The sequence below is a fragment of the Siphateles boraxobius genome, unplaced genomic scaffold (genome assembly GCF_051911475.1).
Source record: "Siphateles boraxobius isolate OS27281-9 unplaced genomic scaffold, OSU_SipBor_1 86, whole genome shotgun sequence".
In the NCBI taxonomy this organism is placed as follows: Eukaryota; Metazoa; Chordata; class Actinopteri; order Cypriniformes; family Leuciscidae; genus Siphateles; species Siphateles boraxobius.
In genome coordinates this window covers 6,337,976-6,362,760 of record NW_027509215.1, presented here as the reverse complement: position 1 = coordinate 6,362,760, position 24,785 = coordinate 6,337,976, and the positions used below count along the sequence as shown (strand labels likewise).

Sequence of the window (24,785 nt, the reverse complement as noted above, 5' to 3'; positions counted from 1 at the left end):
TAAGTTTAGCAACTTGTCTTGCCATCAGTCGTTTGCATTGGCTATTTTTTTTTTTTTTTAAAGCAAACCTCTCCAGACAAGGACGCTTATACAAACAGAACAAAACTCTATCTAAAGGGTCTCTGGAATCGCTGGCTGGCAGGGCTTTGGTCCCCTGCTTTCGGTCAATCGGTTTTGTCAAGAGCTTCTGAGGTGTTTGGGGCAACAAACTTCAGCCGGAAACCACCTGAAACATACAGACGTGTATCAGTATGAGCGCTGAAGGCATGAGGCTTGAAAAAAATATGTGGACACAAAGCACTGGCATCGTAGGCAGTACTACTTAGTACTGGAAGTAGCTTGTGCAAATAGTTCGGACTGTGTAGTTCATGCAGTGATGCTTATAGTTTATATGACAGACCTATAGGTTCGTATGTTTTTTTAAATGGCATTTATTCCTGCAAAATAAAAGGCTTGTGATTAAGAAGTTTGAGTGAATGTTGGCAATAGTTCTGGTGGATGAAGGGCCCCTCAAGAGGTAAAGCCCAAGGGTTTTAAGGTGCTCTAAGCAATGTCGGGTGACGTCACTTCTTGTTGACGTTTAAAGGACAAGTTCGGTATTTTACACTTAAAGCCCTGTTTTAAGATCGTTTCTGATGAAATAGAACGGTTAAGATTGAAATTTGGACAAATGCTGGAAATCATAGTTTTTGTCCAACTCCATTGACTTATCTTAAAACAGGACTTTAAGTTTTAAAATACCGAACCTGTCCTTTAAAGTATTGTCAAACAAAACGGAGGCTAGCTAGACCCTCCTCCTCATCATCCGCGCATTAACCCCCCAAATCCTCTCAAATCCTCTTGTCGGTTATTGGCTGGAACAATTTGTTATATTTCGTGGTGCGGGTTAGCCCAGTTTGTTTTTGTTGCTGTTTGTGGAGCCTGGGGTGTCTGCAGAGACCACGTTTTTTTACAGTGTGTTCAGGGGACAGGCAGCTAGTGGATAGTGAGGAGATGTTTGCTGTGTGTGACAAAAAATGTTTTGGCCTAAAAAACGTGTGGCATCGCTTAGAGCACCTTTAATGTGGCCCTGGACATCTGTATGTAACTCTGTCGCCCCCTTGAGTTTTTTTACTGCCGCCATTAACAGCAACACAAGAACATTTAAAAATATAGAACAGAGCCAGGCACATGCTACTCCTTTCAAACTGCTCCTGTCCTGAAAGAGGGCTATTTTTGGCAAAACAAATAAAATGTACATAAAAGTTTGTTCAGTTACGTTTATTTTTTACACATAAGGGCTTTTCACACTTGAAATAGTTAACCCTGGGTCATTCTGAACCCCGGGTAAACAGAATCCTGGTTTATCATGCAAGTTTTAACCCAGGCTAAAAATGTATCCTGGGTATTCATAAGCTGACGTTTCCTAAACCCTGGTTTAGATTCTTATTTGCCGTGTCATTGATTGGATGAGCGCAGAACGCGACCTGTTACGTAAAAGCTCTAGCATTGCGCATCCTCGTATTGCCGACGGTACTATCGAGTTTACACTGAATGGACATTTCAGACTATAAAAAGGTAAAAATGAAATGGTCTCTTCTTCACTCAAATTGTTGTTGTCTGTCAGCGTTTGACATTTTTCCTCTCAAACGCTAAAATTACAGATATATACAATGCACAGTGTTTTTCGTGACTGTCTAAAGCACGCAAATATGATGCGGCGCTAAGCCTGCTCCGGAGGAGGGTTTCGTAACCCTGGATAATAACATTGCTAACCTCTCTTCTAAATTGCAAATGTGAAACGTTCCTTTAACCGGGATTAAAAGCGGTGTTTAGAACGACGATAACCTGGGGTTAAACGCAGAGTGTGAAAAACCCCAGAACTGCCTTAAAATCTTTGTGGATTCAAAAAGGTGCTGGAAACATTCCTCAGAGATTCTGGTCCATAGACACGATAGCATCACACAGTTGGTGAAGATTCATTGCTGCTCGTCCATGATGTGATTCTCCTGTTCCACCACATCCCAAAGCCGCTCTATTGGATGGAGATCTGGTGACTGTTTCTTTGACATGACAATAAGTTCACTAAGCTCAAATGCCCCCACAGTTTCAGATTATTTGAGCTTAGTGACATGGCGTGTTATTCTGCTGGAAGTAGCCATCAGAAGATGAGAACACAGGTCATAAAGAGCTGGACACTGTCAGCAAAAATACTCCAGTAGGCTGTGGAGTTTAAATGATGCTCGATTGGTACTAATGGGCTCAAAGTGTTCCAAGAAAATATCCATTACACCATTACAGTAGTCTGAACCGCTGATACAAGACAGGATAGATCCATGTTTTCATGTTGTTTACGCCAAACTCTGACCCGACCATCTGAACGTCACAGCAGAAATCGAGATTCATCAAACCAGGCAACGTTTTTCCAATCTTCTGTTGTCCAATTTTGGTGAGCCTGTGTGAATTGTAGGCTCAGTTTCTGTTCTCAGCTGACAGGAGCGTCACAGGTGTGTCTTCTGCTGCTACAGCTCTTCTGCTTTAAGGTTCAACGTGTTGTGTGTTCAGAGATGCTCTTCCGTTTCCTTTCTATGCACTGAACCAGTCTGGCATTGTTCTCTGACCTCTGGCATCAACAAGGCATTTTCACCCACAGAACTGCCGCTCACTGGATATATTCTCCTTTTCAGATCATCCTCTGTAAATCCTAGAGATGGTTGTGTGTGAAAATCCCAGTAGATCAGCAGTTTCTAAAACACTCAGACCAGCCCATCATGCACCAACAAGCATGCCACATTCAAAGTCACTTAAATCACCTTTCTTCCCCATTCTGATGCTCAGTTTGAACTCCAGCAGATCGTCTTGATCATCTCTACATGCCTAAATGCATTGAGTTGCTGCCATGTGATTGGCTGATTAGATACTTGCGTCAACGAGCAGTTGAACAGGTGTACCTAATAAAGTGGTCAGTGAGTGAGTGATATATATATATATATATATCACTCACTGACCACTTTATTAGGTATACCTTTTCAACTAATATATCTATATATATATATATATATATATATATATATATATATATATATATATATATATATATATCTTAAGCCACCACCAGCTTTGTTGTTTTAGCAAACAGTTTTAATGACCATCCATATTTATTTTTTGCACTTTTTATTAAGATACAAACAGAAAATACAGAAAAAATGTACACAAAAAATAAAGCTTCTTCGGGCAAAAGTCAGTATTTAGTGTGACCTCTCCTGTCACTTAAGCACATCTTGAACTTTTGGGGAGACTGTCCTGTAGTTTTCTGAAGTAATCTTCTGGTATATTGTACCAGGCTTTTTTCAGCACTTCCCAGAATTATTCTTTAGGTTGAAGCTGTCTTTTATTTATTTCTCTGTCCAGGTGATCCCATTCCACCTCTATAATATTCAGCTCTGGACTTTGTGGAAGATGAATTGACCCCGTTTTATCAGCTGTTATTCTCTCCAAAAGATTTCGCAGTGTGCATGGAATCGTTATCATGCTGAAAAATAAAACCATTCCCAATCAGATGTTATCCAGAAGGAATGGCATGGTAAATTAAAACCTGTCTGTAATTTTCAGCATTCATAAAACGCATCAATTTGGACAATATTACCAACACCACTGGCAGAAATGCAGCCCCAAACCAGGACAGACCCTCCACGATGTTTCACTGAAGCACTCATTCTTCCATCACTCTCCAACTCTTCTGCTCACATTTTGTTGACGTTTGGACCCAAAACTTTTGGATTCGTCACTCCAGAATACTCTTTTCCACTGATCTTCATTCCAATCTTTGTGAGATTTAGCATATCTTAGCCTTTTCACTTGGTTCACCTACCGAAAAAGTGTTTTTTTCTTGGCTGCTAACCTTTCACAAAGACCTTTCCTGATTAAGCTTCTTCGGACTGTAAAAGGGTCAACAATCCGGATGAAGCTGCCAGATGCTGAGCCAGGTCTTTGGTGGACTTCTTTCGGTCTCGAAAAAGAAGAAACTCTGAGAAACTTCTCATCAGCCCTTGAAAGTTTTCTTGGTATTCCTGTCCTTTTTTAGTTCTTGACCTTTCCTGATTTTCCAAATATCTTGAGAATCCAGTTTGATTTCTGATTTCCCTTTGAGAATGGCCTTGATGATGCAAAATTATAAATATATGTCTGTAAAATTCTGTGATCTTTGGCCTTTTGAATGGAATGATGTGATTATAAGTTGGTCTTGTTAGCAAGCTTCCAATAAATTAAACTCATACAACATGTGTATGTAATGTTCAAGCATGTCTTGCACAAACCTGGGCCGAAATCTCCCCCATACCCTCAAATAGGGCATTATTAGGGGACAGCCATTTGTTGTGGTGTCCGAAACCATAATGGACGAGTGCACTAGTTCTATCCCACATTGCACTGCAATAACTAGTGTACAGCAGATGTACACTAAACAGCTGACCGAATGTGCTCACTCATTTTCATTCACTCCTTCAAGTGAACTGTATTAATGGACTAACGTAAGGAACAGTGTATCCTCGTACACACAGTCGGTCACAGTTGTTACTCCTATACATGACTGCTTCAGTCCGTCCCATTAATGTTAATCAAACAACAAAAGACAATGATAAAATCACTCACTGCTCTTGAATTAATTACTTTTGTAGCTTTAATAAGGATTATTATAAGCTATATTTAAAGGTGCTTTATGCGATGTCGGGTGACGTCACTTCTTGTTGACGTTTAAAGTATTGTCAAATAAAACTGAGGCTAGCTAGACCCTCCCTCCTCCTCATTCGCACACTTACCCCCCAAACCCCACCCCCAAATCCTCTAGTCGGTTATTGGCTGGAACAGTTTATGTTTCGTGGTGCGGGTTAGCCCAGTTAGTTTTTGTTGCCGTTTGTGGAGCCTGGGGTGTCTGCAGAGACCACGTTTTTTTACAGTGTGTTCAGGGGACAGGCAGCTAGCGGATAGTGAGGAGATGTTTGCTGTGTGTGACAAAAAAATGTTTTGGCCTAAAAAACGTGTGAGATCACCTATGTATACAGTGGAGACTAAGCAGTTACTGTATTTTGCATTTGATTTCTTTATTCTCTGTTGTAGGCTATTTCTCTGAATACCACTGTTAGTACATCATCCTGAAAAACTTAAAGCACTGTTTATTTAATTAGAATTTTTGTTCTGTTTTGTTATTTTTTGTCCATTTTGTTGGCAATTCATTTCTTTGTTCTTACTGTCTTGCGGACCTTTAGAGGACCTTTTACTCGGCTACATTAGTTAACCTAGTATTAGTTTTTGCTGAAGTAGCCTATCGTTAATTGTGAAATTTTACTGAGATCTAAAATATCATGAAATAATACTGATCATATCGCCCACCAATAATCACGATTTCAATATTGACCAAAATAACCGTGATTATGATTTTTTTTCCAGAGCAGGCCTACTTTTAACTATAGAAGCTGTCTTTTTCTGTTTTTCTTCTGTTTTTTTTTTAATACAGCATAAAAATGTCCTGTACACTCTGGTTGTATTCTAATGTATATATTTTATTCTCATTTCCAAGCAATTAATTTTTTGAGTTCATTATTCAAATTTTCTTAAATATCTAAACAGTTAATGGGGATGATATGCAAAAATTGCAAATTGGGATGTGCAAAAAAAAAAAAATTACATCTGTCTTTGTATACTTGTGTAGAGCGTTACTCGCATCATCGTACCTGTAAGCCCGGCGTCGATGGACGGTTGCTTGCAGTCTTGAGCGTAATGTCCACTCATGCCGCAGTTATAGCAGGACGCGTTGTTATTCTTCTTCATGTTGGTTCCGCCAGACATCAGACCGACCGGTGGAAAGACAGGAGGGTAAAAGCGACGGAAGGGAGGGATCTGCAGATTGTAGCCCGCCTGCGATGCCATCATGCGATCCGAGTGGGTGTGCAGGAATGCCGTAGGAGGACCACTGTGAGTGTAGAAGGACAGAGGCGTCCCGTTATTCTGATGACCCTGCACAGGGAAGCTGTTGCATAGAGACGGAGGGAGGTGGAAGAAGGCAGGCGGAGGCCCAAACATCTGACGGGCAGGTTGGGGCGGCATGAAGTAGCTGGGTGTCTGATGGGTGCCGTTGCCCCCACAGGTGCCCCGACAGCCGCAAGAGTTGCAGCCCCCCTGCAGCATCCCGCAGGCCTGTGGGGTAACTGGCAGACTGGAGCTGTTGATGTAGGACAAGGAATCGCTCTGAGCCGTGCTGTGTGTGACCGCGGGGGCTGGTTGGGGACCCGGCCCCGGGGTGTGCGTGGGTACACTTGTGGGGCAAGGTCCCGGTACTTGGACATTGGAGAGAGGGCAGGGACTGACACTGGCAGTAACGGAGGCCTGTATTCTATTGACAACAGGATTGTTGGTTGTGGTGTTGGCGGGCTGTAGAGGACACTGGCTGGCCGAGAGGACACTGAACGCCCCCAGCGGTGGCTGCTGCTGTGGTTGAGCGCTGGCCGATGATGTTCCCGGGTCTTGGGCCAGTGGGATGGTGATGGTTCTCTTACCCTGCCCAGTGTCCCTCTGGGTAGTGTTGTACTGCAGGGAGTAGGGGAGGCACGCGGTCAGCGCCAACTCCACCACTGAATGAGGCTGCGGAACATTCTGGGGCTCTGCAACTATTGGATTCACCATGGCAACCGCTTTCCCGCCAACGCCTTTGGAGAGGCGAGTCTTTTCAGCTGGTTCCTGGGCCGAGTTATCCGACTGACTTTCTGTATCTGAATAGACACAAGTTTAAACAAATTAAAAATGTCAATCATTTAATAAAGGTATCAAACTACAGTATATGACAACAGATTATAATTTTTAAATCAAATTACTTTCTAGAGGATGTGACCAATGGTTAATGGAACACATATTCACTCATCTGAGCTTAGTATTTATATTAGCCTACATATGATTGACCCGTTAAAATAGTCACTTTACAGTTACAAGCACATTTCATGTCCAACAAGAAGTATTGTAGCAAAATGTTTATTTTAGTCAGAATTATTGCGCTCCTTTTCTATTGCGCTCCTGTTTGGCACACATGTTCACTGTTCACAGGTTCACTGAAATCTGTGAAGTTTAGTTTGCATAAGGCTCGTCCACTCCTGACAGCAAAATGGAAACATTTGCATGAATTTCTAACATTTACAGATGGATAATATACCTATTAAATGTAAGTTATACACTGAGAAAAAATGCCACCTCTCCAATTCTTTAAACAGCATCTGACAGGGCAAGTTACATTAAACTATACGCTTTAGCTATATCTTACCGGTTATTTTAAATCCCTAAAAATAGAGCATGTCTCATGTTTAGGAAAAATTGTTTTATGCACTTTCCCCACGGCAGCTCACTATTTCGCTATTTTTCAGATGAATTTATATCAATTTACAATAGTTTAATATTACAAATGTTATTGCCCCATCCTATTTCATTTATAAAAATATACTGAATCGATATACCGCCCAGCCCAAACATGAGGTTTAGTTTATTGCAGATTCTTTGGAAAAACTCTTTAAAAACACATTCTGAAAACCACATTCTGCATTTCTCCTCTTCTCTATCTTGCATCCCAATCTAGTTGTCTAATAAACCGGCACAGTACATTATAAATATTGTTGGCTCTTTGACAAATTGCTTTTATTCCTCTTTTGTAAGTCGTTTCAATAAAAGCATCGCTAAATGCATAAATTTAGTGCAATAAAATGTAACAGCCGATAGCCTCGTGTTCTGTATACCATCATGTGATCCGAGTCATCATGTCTTCTCCAATAAAGGTATAAAAAAGGCCAAAAATATAACGTGTATAAAGAAATGTAACACACCTTGGTCCTCCAGGCTCTTCTGGTGAACAGGGCTAGATGGCACTGAGTTTGAGCTCTCTGATGATGTGTCCCCATACCGGTCCCTTCCGGTGTCTAGAAACCAAAAGATAGGAGAAAACAAGGTTGTAGGTCACTGTAAGGTGTATACATGTATGCGTGATGTATTTAGAGATGCACAGATATTGATCATTATTGTTTTTAGTTTTTTATAGCCTTGGCACAAACACCTTTGCAAGCTGCCTGGTTGATCATCAGAGCTGCAGAAGGTTTCTGGATCCCATTAGAACTCTTGACACCAGCGACTCGTCGTCCTCTATCCCTGAAAACATACAACAGTGGTCGACAGTCATGACCATATGCACTGCTGCTGCATCAGTGAGTACAAGAAACTGTCGTAAATCGTTGTTTTTTTTGGTTCAGACACCAAAACCAGGTCAACACTACAATCTGCACCCATATAGAAAGTAATTAAAGAAATGACAGCGTGTGTGTTTGTGTACCTTTTTCCAGCTGCTCTTCCTTTGTTCTTCTGTCCAGCTGTGAAGATTCTTCTGTCACTGGTGCAGCTCTGCAGAGAGACAGAACAAGAGCGTGTGAGCATAACATACCTGAAAATAAATCTGCGCATTACCTCAAATTGTTAGAATGACCAACTGTGTCTGTACTTTATTTGCTACTTAATTTTTTTAAATGGTATGCAAAATAGTTTACACAATGAAGTAGTATAGTGCATTGTAATCACCAGTGTTGCGCTAGTTACTAAGATATAGTAACTAGTTACAGTTACTAGTTACTTCATTCAAAAAGTAACTCAATTACTTTGTTGATTACTTACACCAAAAAGTGATGCATTACTGTTAAAGGTAACTTTTTAGTTACTTTAAAAAAAACATTCTTTAAATGTTCCCATTAATGTTCTTTTATGCATTATGGTCTACACAAACACAAAACTGACTTAAACAGAAAGTAATTTTTAAACACTATTTTATTTAAGTCAGACCAGCACAAACTGAATATATCACAAGGATTTCTGAGGTGACTAGCTATGCTGACTCGCGATCTTCGCAGTAGACGCGCCAGAGAGAAATGCACATTTCATACGGATTACATAAGCAGAGAGCAGTCTGTAGTCTGTTTTCTTTCGTTTTGAATTGTTCTGTTTAAAAGTAGACATGTCTGTGAGGCAAGAAGGTTACCTTATACACCGAGCTTCGGTTCATTTATGAGACGAGCTCCAATTCACACGCTGGCGCCTCCGTTTCGTGATTATCTATCGTCTGCTATATTTACTTCTTATTTATTAAATCCAGGCAATTGGTTGATGAAACATTGATTAAAATTAAGATACAATTAATACAAAACGAAATTCACATTAAAGAAAGGTTTTGTGCTTTCGGTTTGATGTCTCTGTGAAAGTTTTAAAGCATATTTTAGTGCCGCTTTCAGAGCGCTCACATACGGAGAACTGTCACGTCCGTAACATTTTTTCTTCCTCATAAATGCGAACACTAAAAATAAAATAAAATAATTATTTTGTTCTGTGAAGACTGAGAGCCAACCCTTCTTCATCCGGTGGGTAGTATTACTTTGGTTTGTGCAGTGTAATTCACAATAGAAAATGGACAAAATTCATTTGATTCTAATCATAATGTAACATTATTGTGAAATTGATTTCTTTAAAGGCTATTTGCTAGAATAGTAAATCATTGTTTTTATCCAACTAGGCTATGTGTGGGCCTTATGTAAAATAGAGGACAAATTGTTTCCCTTATTGATTTGATACGGACGCATCATTTTACTTGTAAATACGGGACAATTCCGTATTTTAAGGGACGGGTGGCAAGCAATCCTACCACCAATCCTACAATGCGTCGCTGCTGCAAACGGGTTAGGCTGTAGGCTACACTTCAGCCAAAATTAATTAATTTAAAAAAGTAACGGACAACGCACCATATGGTAACGGTAACGGAGTTAATTTATTTTAAAAGTAATGCGTCACAGTATGAGTTACTGTCAAAAGTAACTGCGTTACAGTAATGCGTTACTGCCCAACAGTGGTAATCACATTAGCTCATTAGGTTTCAAGTTGAATTCGGTGAGTAGCGCCCTGTACTCATGTTAAAAAAAAGACCTTTTGACAAAGAAGTTTTGACAGTCCAATCAAACAGTGACTCTTCCCAGTTCATTATTAACTTATGGAAATGGAATTTGAGTACATTGAATTATAGGATACAGTATTTCATTATAGACAGTATGCACTATGTGCCCAGTATACATACTGCAGAAGCACTAACAGTTAGTATGCCATTCCAAAAATACCAAAGAGAGAGAAACTATTTCACAGCCTCACCTGTTCCAATTCAGTTTCGTTCTTCCAAACTCTCTCTCCATTCTGCTCACAGTTTCCTCTCCTCTGGCATTCAGAGCGCTGATTACTACAGCGAGAGGAACACAGATCATGTGACGAGAGAAGGCCACGAACATAAGCTGCTTCCAAAATCGCATGCTCTCCTGAGTAGGTATATTTGAATAAGTAATTACTTCACGACCGCTAAAAAAAGTACGATCTATATAGGATGAGTGTGTGTAATATGAATGTAATCCCGGACGTACTACATTTGCCATGTTGTCATGATCATGTGATCTACCAGCGTCAGTTACTTTTTATTCACTGCCATTCATAAATCCTCTCCTGTGGCCTCATGGGATAGTAAAGTGTCCATCATATCACACTTCAGAATCTCTCCAGAAGTATTAGATCATAGAGTACTTTTTGCCTACTTTTTTTACGTGTACCGTGAATTCAGACATACTACTTTTGTCACATACGGTTTTTGACCTACTACATAATAGGGAAGTATGCGATTTCAGAAACAGACATAGTTTACTCTAAAATCAGGACTGTCCTGTATGGATCAGTAATCACATACGGTGGCCCCAGAAGGATTGGGAAGCATAAGAGACATTTAATATATGAATGTCATTGAATTAGATAATCAAACATTTCTGACATTTTAAAGAAAGATTGCACAATCACACTTTAGAAGCAAAACATTTCACAAAAAAATTAGTTTGTTAGGTTAAAAATGATTAGATAAGATACATTACCATTAATAAGATATGTCTCTTATGCATTTTTTTATACAATGAATTTTATACATGAGTTATACAAGGTGGCATTTACTTGATCAAAAATACAAAAAAAAAATGTATATATATATATATATATAGAGTGAAATATAATTACAATTTAAAATGACTGTTTTCTGATTTGAATATATTTTAAAATTTAATTTATTCCTGTGATGCAAAGCTGAATTTTCAGCATCATTACTTCAGTGGAAATATTTCTTATTATTGTTAATGTTGAAAACAGTTGTGCTGCCTAATATTTCGTTGGAAACTGAAAATAATTTTTTAAAAATAAAGGTTTACCTCAGTCCCGCAGCTCTGACACTGTAAGCCTCCCCATCTGTAAAAGAGAAAAGACAGCGATGAGTCAGTACAGCATTAGCACTTGTAATGGTGTTGGGCGTGTGTTTCTAGGGCAGATCTGACAGGTCTGGATCTCTCACCCTCCTCTATGCTGGAAGTCTCGGAGCAATCCTCAGAGAAACCACGTTCAGGCTGATGGATTCTGGTCACGGGCGCACTGGTACCTGCAGAGAGGAGCAGATAGGCTAGTATTACAAAGAGAGATCAGCACAGATGCTCACATTTGGTCATTTTAACATTAGTCATTAACTGATAACATTTTCTGATTGGCCAGTCAGAAGGTTCCTCACAGTGGCTACATGACAGTACAGAAGCATCAGACATGAAGAACCTGGAAACATCACATCTCTGAAGGACATCCTGTGATAAAGACAGGAACTTCTCCCTGCAAATGAACAAGAGAGAAAAAGGTTTTAAAATATAAAAAATGTTCTTGCTAGTACAGGCGAGCACAAGCTGTGACCGCATCTAAACTGTGCTACAGGAAGTAGAATCCCCTCTGGTCCTGACATCAGTGTTACTGACCCAAATACTGCCATGTGTTCTGGGACTTGAAAAGGACACTTTGTTTCATGTGACAAAAAAAAAAAAAAACAACAACATTGATTCCCTTTGACAATTTGGTGACGAACTTCATCCAAATCTTCAATCGCTGAAGAATTTAAAACCATCTGCATACTTCTATATAATTAAAAAATTTCTAGTCAGGGAGAGGGTCTGGATAGGTATAGGTTGGAGTCGTTATAATCCTCTCCACCTCATGCTCGCACTTTGGAACTAATAAAACTAATTCTCTTGTATTTTAAAATTAATGAATTCATTAAATATAAAATAGATATGCATGGCTAAATGCTGGCTATAATGTGATTATACCCAGACAGCAACAAAGTGTCGGCCCAGATCCGGCCCACATGTGGTACATGTGGAATCCACAGGTTCCAGATGTGGGCCGACACCATGTTGCAATCTGGGTTATAACAGCGAATAGTGCTTCAAATTGAACAATAACATGTACAAGCGTTCCGTTCCGGAAAAGATAGAGAGCTTAAGCGACTTAAAAAGGAATACAAAAGTATGGATTTTTTTTAGGAGTAACGCAAATGTAACATGTTCCGATTAAAAGTAATGTTCCCCATCATTCGCTCACCATGAATTGAACGAAATGAGATTCACCTGAGGTTTCTCTCCAGTTCTCTTGATTCACATTGATCTCCACGACTGAGCAATCTGACGAAGCCCTTCTCAAAGCCATCTGGGCTCTGCTCCTTAGGAAGCTAGAGAGACAGAGGGATTGTTTTAGGGATTATTTTACCTCACTTTGCACAGTTTACATTGTCTACAGCTAAACAGATGATAAAATGCCAATAAGGCAAAAAAGTGAAAGATAGATTGAAAAGGCTGTTTGGAATGGAATACTACCATACTACATTTGCAGTACGCAAAATGAATACCATGCACAGTATGAGAATTATCTGTATAGAATGACCAGATGACCCAACTATCTATATTAGACAAAATCTGCTGTGCACAACCAAACCACACTGCGGAATACTGTATCCTACAATGCAATGTGCCCGACCTGACCCTCCATTTCCAGTTTAATATCTTGAGTCTTGATTCAATAATTTGATTATAATGTAATTTCTTTCTCACACACATAAACTGTATATTCTTCTATCCCCTAACCACAACCCTAAACCTACCCATCACAGAAAACTATCAGCATTTTAACATTTTCAAATAAGCATTATTTAGTTTATTAATTCATTTCACACACACACACACACACACACACACACACACACACACACACACACACACACACACACACACACACACACCTGGACAGAAATGTTGTTATTGTTAACTAAAACAAAAATCTGAAATGAAAAAAACTAATATTAGATGAAAAACTTAAACAAAAGTTTCCTTGGCAATTAATTAAAAAAAGTTTAAGTTGAAGTACTAAAATCAAAAAAAAAAAAAAAAAAAATCGAGTTATCTGAAATTAATAACAAAAGCACAAAATTACTAAAACCTAAACTAAAATTTAAATTAAGAATGAAAAATATAAAAAAAAGCCAATTCAAAATATGAATAAATACTGTATGTAAATAATACTAAAATAACACTGAAGTACACACAAAGCAGAACGCTAGTATTCTGTTTCGAACAGAGCCAGAGAGAGAGAAATAGAAACCGAAACAGATGGATGTCCCTTGCTGGTCTGGCCAGGTGGCATTTTGCCCGACTGGTTGGTACACTGGCATGTGCGCCAGATCCACGAGACTAAACAAACACAAAATACAGCACCAAAGACCTGTCTCTCTGCTCACCTTTAAAAGAAAATCCTCCAACTCACGGTGAGTTTTGGTGACAGCAGTAGATGAAGAGTCGGACCATTTCACCTGCAAAAGAAGAGAAGCTCGGTGAGAATAGACTAGTGTTGCTCTCATCGGTCTGAACATAATGGATCTTTTACTTGGATTCCCCAAAGCTCATCATATTTCACCCAGACATGAATAACTGTGCTTGTCCACTTGCCACAGATACCTTAACATGGATTTCTTCACATTGTCCTCGGTCAAATATTCCAATACTTTGGGTTCTAGAAATGACATTACAGCAAGAGAAGAACATTTGAGCTCTTAGACTATTCAAATCTTATGGTGTGTTAGGTAAATAAAATATTCTAATGGAATCTCCCATTAAAATATGGGCATTCCTGAAATATTTAAACCAGCCTAAATAAAGACAATGACATCAGCATGGGGCATATGCCCAGAATCCATTCTTGCCAAACTGGGTTACTGCACTTTTTTAGGCCTCAGCATTTCAACCGATAGCATTCAAATTGGTTTAAATGAATTTCCCAAGGCTTTAGCTCATGCAAATGTTTTGTAGAAAATAAATCAAAGTCTCTGTGCTAAACTGAAAAGAATATTTAAACATGCATAACAAACATATTTTTAAATCGGTATTATTTTCAAACATATCTTAAGCTACACTATGGTAAAAAAAAAAAAAGAATATGGGGACGGTAAGATAAGATTTTTTTTAAAGAAATCAACACTTTATTCAGTAAGGATGCATTCAATTGATGATTTTTGAAACATTATAGATATTTTTACTATTTTAAATAAACGCTGTTCTTTTGACCTTTCTATTCATCAAAGAATCTGTATCACGGCTTCCACAAAAATCCATATATATATATATATCTCATTAACTGCAAACACAATGATAATATCTAAAACCATTTCATGTTTGTGGATTTACAGAAGAGAACTTTTTTCACTGTTGTTTTCAGTAGAAATACACAATACATGTTTAAATAAATTGCATTGTGAAAGTTCAAAACACTCGATTAGATGATGTCTGTAATTGCGGCAATTCCTCTATCTCAGACAACAGAGAAAGTGTTGAAGTGTTTATCTGTAACTCCAAACCGGCTCTTTCAACACCCGAGTAGCCCATCACACGGAGTAAATATTTTAGCCTTAACAAGGGCTGGCACAAGTCTTGCTCTGCTTCTCCAGTGAATACTGATGTCTTAATCGTAGGGTTTTGCGAGACACAGGTGGTCAGGGTTCAGTGGTAAGCCTGGGAAAGGGTGGAGAACCCGTCTTCCAGTGATGCATGGGGATTTCTGATTGGGATGCAACTCACATTAAGTTGGATTCCAAGACAAACAGAGTAAAAGGTAGTGGCTCGAATTTGGGGGAGAAGACAAAAATTTCCTTTTCCTTCAATTCTTGTTTTGATTAGAAAGTTTGAGTTGAACTCATTCTGGATTGGAATAACGCTGCGTACTAACCAGGCATGATTCTGCACAAATCACAGCATCTAATGATTTTATGTTCACACTGAAAATAAAAACATTTCATGTTTAATAATATGAAGTAACACAAATTTATGATGATATCGAACAAAAGTGACATGTTTCCATCCAAAATTGCGAATTTAACTTTTAGACATTTGCGAATAAAACACCGTTTCCATCCAGTGAGTTGAAGAGGACAAAAATCGTCACTTCCTGATAAACTGGCGCTTAATATCACTAAGAAAAGTAGGAAAAGACACTGTATATTAATTTTCATATATGATAAATTACTTGCATCTTAGAGCGCGCAGACGAAATGCAATAAACGTGTAATCTATCTTGCTTTCGGAGGCAGATGCTGTTGTTTGGGAACACAGTCACGTAAAAGAGTTCTGGGAGGGAATTCTACCGAACCACTTTGACTTTGCTCAGGCATTTCAGATGATGTGCAAAAAAAAGATTGTTCCGCTGGTTAGTCCGGTTATGCCACTCCATCGAAAGTCACATGACTTTTTTTTTAAATACGCATCGAGGAATTTATTCGGTAAATGTGTTTCCATCGAAGTTGATGCGCATGTTTTCTCATCGGATAAAAACGAGCACATAAGGTCTTCAAGCGCATTTTTAGAGCATTTTATGCGTTTCCATCCAGCAGTTTTAGATATAATACCCCCAAATGCGCATAAAAATAGGTGGATGAAAACATAGCTACAGACAGATTGTGATTTTAAACACTTAAAATCTCTGTCAGCACTGTTTTCTATCTTAATATATCCTGGGGAAAGTAGAGCAAAAGTCTCGTCATGTCCTCAATACGTCTCCTTTCCACTTCAGCCTCCAAACAACCTTTAGGTTACGGAAACTGAACAACAGCCCAACAGACAGGCTGTTATGGAAATTCGGTTTATTTGTATTAAATGAAGAATTTGTTGTCCCTGAAATAGAATAGTTGTATAATGCCGAACCAACAGTCAAATAACGTTTTATTTACTTTTCAAAGCCAATTTTCATTCGCACACTGTCTGTAACTTTTAGGCAGACAGTTCAGCATGACCTTTTACAAGAAATGATTAATAGTGAAATTGTCAAAGCCATTTTAAAAGTGGAACTAGTTCATGCATCCAAAAAACACAATGTAAAAAAAAACAGAACGAGTTATGGCGCAACAGCTTCAAGCTGTTCTAGCGGTCAATTTAAAGACTGATGTCTTAAAACCAGTCCATCAGCATGACCAAAGCCTAGTTAGGGGACTCTTTAGTTTTTCAACTTTTCACCTTCAACCACCTTTTCACGACCCATGGACAAATTCAAGCGCCTACTTTTTTCCCTATTAACCTGTTAACCGTTGCCAGAGCGCCGGCGCACTGAAGCGTTTTTTTATGCATTTAATACTTTTTTTGTATTTAATACTCTGTTTCACTCGAAAATGCGACACAATATCATATAACGGGTTGTGAATAGACCATTTATTCAAACTAAAAATGCAAAAAGATTTCAGACAACTGGAGTACAGCCCAAACAAAACGTGCAAGATTTTCATCTTGCTTTCCTTATTTTCATATTTTCCTTGGTACACTACAATGATTTTTACAGGATATTTATAGTCGCTTTTGTGAGAAAAAAGTATTCTAGGATTCCAGGGCAGTTTTGACCCCTGAAAATTACACAATACATTAAGCAGAGGAAAAGAAAAGCACTTCTCTCAGTCAGGCCTCTCTCTCTCTCTCTCTCTGTGACTGTTTTGGCGCTGATCCATACTCTCACTGTGAGCCGAGCCAAAGCCTCTTTGGTGAGGCTGTCAACTCTGTAACAACAACCGGATGTTTACAGCTCAGGCTTTGCATGTTCCCTCACTTGTCCCAGAGAGACAGGAATCTCATGTACACAGCCGAGAGCGAAGCTCAGCTTTCAGGACATGTCTAAAGCTAAAGAGGCTGAGTGCACGTTCATTTTAAGGCCTTTTTAACACCATGAATAATGCAAAGCGTGTATGCAAATCTAAAACAACAGCTTCTAAAAAGACATTAACTGTGATTAACTGCGAATTGATTCACACTACATCTACGCAACAACATCAATGTTCTTTTTAGCCAACCACATTAGCACAAATAAAACAAATTGTTTTAAATACAAACTTTACTGTACAGCGTATTTCCGAGTGGAATATGATATTCAATGAGGGGGGGGAAATGTAGTGTAGGATTTTATCCATAGGGAATTGACTAAATCGTGAAACGTGGGTGTTAGCATACCAGAATGTGGCCAGGCGGTCTGGTATTGAAAAAAACATGTACAATAACACCAAGAACATGAATTAAGAAAGTAAATGGGGTCCATTTTGATTTCATGTTGAACCTAATCTTTTCCATAGCAATCTAAGCCCACTCCGTATAGTATAATATCAAATATTAAGGACGCAGAAATATTAAAATTCTGGCAAATATAGAGATTAGCTAATAATTATTGTTATTGTGTGGCAATAATGATTAGCCTAAAACTATTATATTTAGCAATGATTATGCTGGGAATAAATCTGGCAAATATGACTACCACAATATGATACATTTTAATTCATGATAACAATATATATAATTATAATAGGTATTTTTGACACTTTATTTTTGTCATCATAAATAAATATAAATTCTGCAATCCACTTTGCATGCAAATTGGAAAAAACGCTGGAATTTATACGGAAAACCAACGCCATCATTACGGTTTATATCACTGTGTAAGACGATCACTGAGGAAGTCTCCAGAGCTTTAATTTAGATATGGCAATAGGCGTTTCAGTCGACCAATTACAACAGACTTGGCGATCTGACCAATCAGAGCAGAGTAGGCTCTCAGAAAGGAGGGGTTTAGAGAGACTGAATCATTTATTGAACCGTTTCAGACGCTGTGAAAAAACATATGCTGCTTATGCAAAAATGTAAGTCTTTTTTGACCTTGAAAGCATGTAAAACTTTGTAGGAGACTTCCAAAACAAAATTAGGAACTTTTAAATTACCATAATAGGGGCACTTTAAATTAGAATCGAATTCAAATTCATACAGTCAATTGAATTCGGTGGAAATCTGTAGATTCTGTGCAGACCAAGCAACATTTATTTTCTTGCTTTCTTAGGAGACTCTTACTTCCTGTTGACACACAACTATGGGTGCATGTCATTCTAAATCATTTTCCACAACTGTGAAAATCCTGGAAGCTTCTTTTAAATGAAACGTCAGTATTGAAACTCGGCTGTCTCTGAGGGGTTTTTGAACTTACCTCGAAACTGTACTGCCTGCCTTCTCCTCCAATAGTAACCTCCTTCAGAATGATCTTCTCTATGTGCACAACTGCAACATCAAACAACATCATCGTTACAGTGCTGCAAATGTGGCTTTATTCTTTATGCTGAAACGGTCTTCAACATGTGACGGTGAGATACCTTCCCTCTGCGTCGTGCCACTGAGGTGTGGACTGGCGGTGCTGCAAAGAGTCCAGTCTACGTCATTCTCCCGGTGTCGACAGAGGAACCCCGGCCTGGAAAACTGGCTCTGTCACAGCAAAAGAAAATTCATTAAAAAGGTGAGTAAACACCAATTTCCAAAATCACACTTTCTAAAAAGGAAAATAGACGCAAGTTTATAATATATAAATGTATATAGCCTAGGCTACACTGTAGGTTTATTAGGTCCTTTCCACACAAAAAGCAAAAATGTAATGTTAAGCAAAAAAACAAAAGCCAAATTTGGTGTTTAATATAGCCTACAGTTAAGTGAAGGAACCAACAAAAACATTTTTTTAAAGAGACAAGACTCAGGTTAAAGGTGCATTCACCCGACTTCCAGCCTATTGTCATTGTGTATCCTAAAATTGCCTACATTATCATGTCACAGCAGGTTAGAATAAATGTATGAAATGAATATATATATATATATATATAGCCATCTAGCGATACTAATTATAAATAGTTGATGACTGATATATTTTTTTAATGGACAATATCCATCTAGTAGACAGCAGGATGGCCATTATAAATTATAATGTCAATAAATATAATAAAAATGAATTATAGCTAATGAACTGCACAAAGAAAATGCTGAATTTAAATGAGCACTTAAATATTTACTTAAAATCAAATACTCTGAAAATGTATACAGAAAATGTGTATTATACTTTGACGGCTGTCAGTAGATTTTGTTATGGACACTACACCACTTCAGTTAACCAATCAGGTGCAGTTAAAAACTGTTAATCAATATACAGCATAGGCCTATAGGCCATATATTGCTGTTAATCAATATACAGCATATAGACCATATATTGCAGTATCACTAATTTAATAATTTCCTAGTTTCAAGACATTTCGTTGGTGTTTTTGTCAAAACAAAACACGATCTGACAACAAGTGATCTAGAAACCTGACATTCACCTAGTGGATGGGTTTCCAAATGTGGGCCGTAAATCAAAGCATTGCATATGAGGCGCGACACACTCGCAACACAATCAAACCCATTCAAAATATGTCAATTAATTTGATTGAACCAAGTGATCCATCGTTTCCTCTTGTTTTATAGCAATTGAGCATAGTGCTACAGCGTACATGTCCACGACTCATTGCCATCATTTAAACCATTAACATCATTCTCAACTTGACATCAGCAACAAACAACAGACATTCATAAACAGACAGACAATGTCATTTGAGACCAGATTCAGTCTAATGAGAGCGACGAAAAACCCCACACATGGCCTCGTTTACAAAATGCAAAGCCCACAATAAAGTCATTCACATGGAGTTCAAAGGAGATCAGGGAGGATAGCATTGAACCACAAGCCTATAAGACAGATGAATTTAGCAAAGCAAACGTCCCATCGTGTAGTTGTGTTGGATTAAAGGCTTTGTATATTTGAGATAGCAAATTCCATATTCCTTTCAAAAAGGAAAAAGGAATGTGCTATAATTTGCTGAAACATAACTCACATTGGATAACCTGGCAAAAAAAAAGCCATACCATTTGCCATTTGTTTGAAAGATTTCACTGTTTCTGAGTTAATGGAATATTTTTAATTTGATGTTGATTAACAATATATTTGATCACAGTATTTTTCCTGTCAGTGTCTTGTTTAAAACAACACCAAGGAACTTGGTCGCCCTACAGGTTGGAAGCGGAATTGTCCATTACCGCTGTCGTAAATAATTTAGCCTACCGCAGCCTACTGTCGCACGCGCACGCTCGCTGTTTATCCAGCACCGGCTTTGGAATCAACAATGGCCACAGACAAGGTAGAGTATGATGCATGATTTTATGAAAGACATCACAAACGAAGAAAAACTATTTATGCCGTAAAGCAGTCGAATTTTTCTAGTTCTTTTTGCGCTCCGGTTACTACCCGAGACCCGAAATTACATAGTGCCAGTAAAAGCGATACAGTCCACGTCAGGCTATGGCAGACGTGTCATTTAACCTATTGTAAGTCGATGTACCATCACAAGAGTCTTGGAAATATATTATGAAGGTTGAAAAACTACATAGTGTTACTTTAATAGAGACACTTTACATGATTGAACATATTGACAGCTGTCAATCATCTGACATGAGCACATGTATCCTGCAGATGTCTGATACACCTCTGACTCGCCCTAGTCAAAAATAAAGGAATCCTCTATATGAATATCTGAAAACAATCCGAGATGGTATTTTCTTACAAGATTCCAACATAACTAAACAAAACTGCTTCTTTCAAGATCTCCCAACAAGACAAGAACAGGAATCTGCAGAACATAAAATGGAATGTAAATAGAAATTCAGGAACCATGCGAATTCCTTTAACTTCCCTAAACAGTAAGACATTATTCCAGCACAACACATTTAGAAGAACATTGCACAATATCTAATGATACTCTAAAAACTAAATCATAAATAGAAATCTAGTAGGAGTGTCAGTTTATCCAGTAGGATCTTATTTGATCCTTCAGGATTGATTCGAAAGTATGATAGAAATTCCAACAGGAATCCAGCACACAATCCTTTTTTTATACTAGAGGTTGTTCAGTTTCATGTACCAGTAATGTCAGTTCCATGAAGCATTGATGGCATCACATGATAACACCATGGCATTTTGATATGTAGCCTTTATACTGGAATTGGCATTATTAACATGTTCAAATTATACTATGAGATACTATGGTTTTTGTTAGTGACTTTAAATCTTTACATGATTCATATTGGTACATAATGTTCACCATGCTATGTATATGCTTCTCCAAGTGTTTTGGTCAGTTCTATTAAAAACTTTAGACAATATATGAATAAGTATCATATTAATTACTACCATGTTTTGGACATGTACCATAGTAGAACCATAATTCCCTGGAGTACCATGTAAATACAATGATACATGAATTTCAATACATTGGGATACGTATATACCGGTTAAAAGGTCTGAAACATTACCATTTTAATGTTAAAATAAAAAAAGTATATTACGCCCATCAAGCCTGCATTTATTTAATCAAAAATACAGAGGGGGAAAACAGTAATATTCTGAAATATTATTACAATTTAAAATAATATTCTATTTTAATCTACTTTAAAATATTATTTATTTCTGTGATGCAAAGCTGGAACTTCATCAGCCATTACTCCAGTCTTCAGTGTCCATCAGAAATCATTCTAATGCTGATTTATTACCAATTTTGGAAACAGTTTTGCTGCTTAATATTTTTTTCATAACCTGTGATACTTTTTTCAGGAGTCTTTGACGAATCAAAAGTAAAAAGAAAAAAAAGAGCAGCATTTATTCAAAATAGAAATCTTTTGTAACAATATACAATACCGTTAAAGTTTGGGGTCAGTAATTTTTTCTTTATTTAAAAAAAACCCAATAATAATACTTTTATTCAGCAAGGTGTGTAAAGTTGTGTAAATAAAAAGTGATAGTAAAGATTTATATTGTTAGAAAACATTTTTATTTTGAATAAATGCTGTTATTCCTCAATTAATCCTGGAAAAAAGTATCACAGGTTCCAAAATAATATTAAGCAGCACAACTGCTTCCAACTGATAACAACAGAGCAGCAAATCAGCATTAGAAGGATTTCTAAAGGATCATGTGACACTGAAGACTGGAGTAATGATGCTGAAAATCCAGCTTTGCATGACAGAAATAAATTATATTTTAAAGAATATTAAAATAGAAAACCATTATTTTAAATTGCAAAAATAGTTCACAATATTACTGTTTTTTCTGTATTTTTATCAAATAATTCAAGGCTTGGTGAGCATAAGAGACTTCTTTCAAAAACAATAAAAATAGTAATGTTGGTAGGCCCTACTGTGTGTGTGTGTGTGTGTGTGTGTGTGTGTGTGTGTGTGTGTGTGTGTGTGTGTGTGTATATAGCATATATATATATATATATATATATATATATATATATATATATATATATATATATATATATATATATATAAACAATAAGGCCTACATTACTATTTTACTATGATTTTTTTAAGTTACTTTGTAGGGCCTACCAACATTACTAACGTTGTTTTACGATGTTTTTTCCAGTTACTTTGGTACCATAGTACTTGTGTGTGTGTGTGTGTGTGTGTATATATATATATATATATATATATATATATATATATATATATATATATAAATTAATGTACCATGGTACCAAAGCAACTTAAAAATAATCATAGTAAAATAGTAATGTTGGTAGGCCCTCCTGTTTGTTTGTTTATATATATATATATATATATATATCAAAGTATCATGGTCTTACCATCTAATGTACCAGTTACTGTCACAAGACTTTTCTGTAGGGCTGGTTCTTCCAACTGCCATCGTATATTTGGGGGAACGTGATCAAAACATTAAATATTACCGTAGTATTTTAGGCACTTTTGTTAGTGTGTAATGCACTTGATTTTGAGGTAAATAAATATCACACACCCATTTTTGGAGTCTGTCCAACTGCGCACGCAGCTCTACCCGCTGATGGAAACTGAACGCCGGGTGTAACGATCCCATCATGAAGAGCAGCCGCAGTTGGTCCACAGTCTCCGGCTCCGGTAGAGCCCCGCACATCCCCGCGTCCATTCGACTCAACGTCCTGAAGAGAATTCCGGCGCATTCCCTGCTCTTGGATCCGAGCAAAGACAAATAAACAAGTAGTTTGGACAGCACCACGGGGTCGCTTACGTCCACCAGCCCTTCTAGATCAGCGGGGCAGTTGGCCCGGATCTCGAAATCCCGCAGGACGCTGAAATCTCTCCGGGCCAGATCCTCCAGACAGGCGCCGAAGAAGCGCAGCTCCAGCGGCTGACACATATGTAACAGCCCGCAAAGCAGCTCCACTCGTCCGGCAGGGTTCAGCTGTAAGCCGAACCACTCGAACACCGTCTCCTTATCGAGCGTAGCCGTTCCGGTGCCACTCTCCCGTTCGGTTCCGTTAACGGATTTCAAGTCGCATCGGTGATTTTCGCCTCCCGCCGCTCGCAGCTTCATCTTCATCATTATCAGCTCTCAAACACGATCATCAGAGGTATAAGTCCATGGATGCTGCTTTCTGGACAATATTTCGGCATCAAAACGCGATGAAATTCACGAGTTGGGGCGGAATTTCGTTAAAATTCGCCGTCGGTAGTGTGGCTGTGGTCAGTTTGCCAGATTACTCGCCTGCCGTGCCTCCAGAATATCCTGTCAGTCATCCGTGACTCCACCCACTCGTCATATCATACGAGTCGCAGGGTCCTAAACTCACGCCTGTGCTCTCATTTGGCAGCTCGAAATATACATTTTTATGGAGTGATTCGATATACAAACTATAACAAATATATTTAAATAATTAAATAGATTTATGAAACACTAATTTAATAAAATACATTTAAATATTACAATAATTAATTACATAAACCACAAGCTAATTTTTCTCATTTCCATAATCCAGACATTTAGCTCTAAATTGATGATGTCATGACACGAAGAAGTCTTCAATCTCAGTGTGTATGATTTTAGGCATATTTTAAGAACTTTTTTATTTTATTTGAGATAAAGTTTTTTTTTAATAAGGTAAATTTAAAAGCACACATGAAATGGAATTTTACGAATCACTTTGAACCACTAGGGGTGCCCGAGCCCAGGAATTAGTTATGCAAGTATGTACTCAGTGTAAAGACCATTGTATCCACTAGAGAGCGACATTGTATAGCCGAGACATGATATGCATATTTCAATCTATGATTTCAACAAGCATTCTGCTTCACAAAGTTTCAACTTCAAGAACATGTAGAGTTAAAATTATGCAAATGTCATAACCACCATTTCATTGACAAGCAGAACCATTCCTCCTTCGTCATTCTTGAGATGATATATCATTCATTTCCAGTGCTTTTCCACCCTTCTCGACACAACAAATGCATTGTAGTTCAGCGTCATTACATCATATTAAAAACACTACACACCATTAAACTAAACTCACATGCTTCAGTTCAGTTGAGTTGTTTATGTCTTCTCTATTTTTGTCAAATGTGATTCCTCTGGTAGCTGGAGAGGGCCCACCTTTGATCAAAAATAGCTGTGTTAACATATAAATGTGTTTGAACAGCGGATATGTGTACAATTCTGTGGTG

The 24,785-nt window shown here is 37.9% G+C and overlaps 1 protein-coding gene across 1 annotated transcript; it reads right to left on the bottom strand.

The window, feature by feature from the left end:
* Positions 1–30: 30 nt before the first annotated feature.
* zcchc2 (zinc finger, CCHC domain containing 2) lies at positions 31–23,882 on the bottom strand. Its single transcript, XM_077222016.1, has 14 exons — positions 23,107–23,882; positions 18,590–18,698; positions 18,427–18,497; positions 13,670–13,741; positions 12,507–12,607; positions 11,624–11,718; positions 11,414–11,497; positions 11,274–11,310; positions 10,189–10,273; positions 8,339–8,406; positions 8,066–8,157; positions 7,839–7,931; positions 5,709–6,743; positions 31–226 (listed from the first exon to the last, which is right to left on the bottom strand). The coding sequence occupies exons 1-14, from the start codon at positions 23,668–23,670 to the stop codon at positions 165–167; spliced, it is 2,568 nt and encodes an 855-aa protein (XP_077078131.1). The 5' UTR covers positions 23,671–23,882; the 3' UTR covers positions 31–164.
* Positions 23,883–24,785: the final 903 nt, after the last annotated feature.

What these genes read in the sequence shown, in the direction of transcription:
- zcchc2 (XM_077222016.1), bottom strand. Translation starts at nt 23,670, where the DNA reads ATGATGAAGATGAAGCTGCGAGCGGCGGGAGGCGAAAATCACCGATGC. An exon ending in TGGAGGATTTTCTTTTAAAG is followed by an intron (nt 12,608 to 13,669) that starts GTGAGCAGAGAG and finishes CTGTCTCTCTAG; the next exon opens with CTTCCTAAGGAGCAGAGCCC. An exon ending in GAAGAGCCTGGAGGACCAAG is followed by an intron (nt 6,744 to 7,838) that starts GTGTGTTACATT and finishes GTGTCTATTCAG; the next exon opens with ATACAGAAAGTCAGTCGGAT.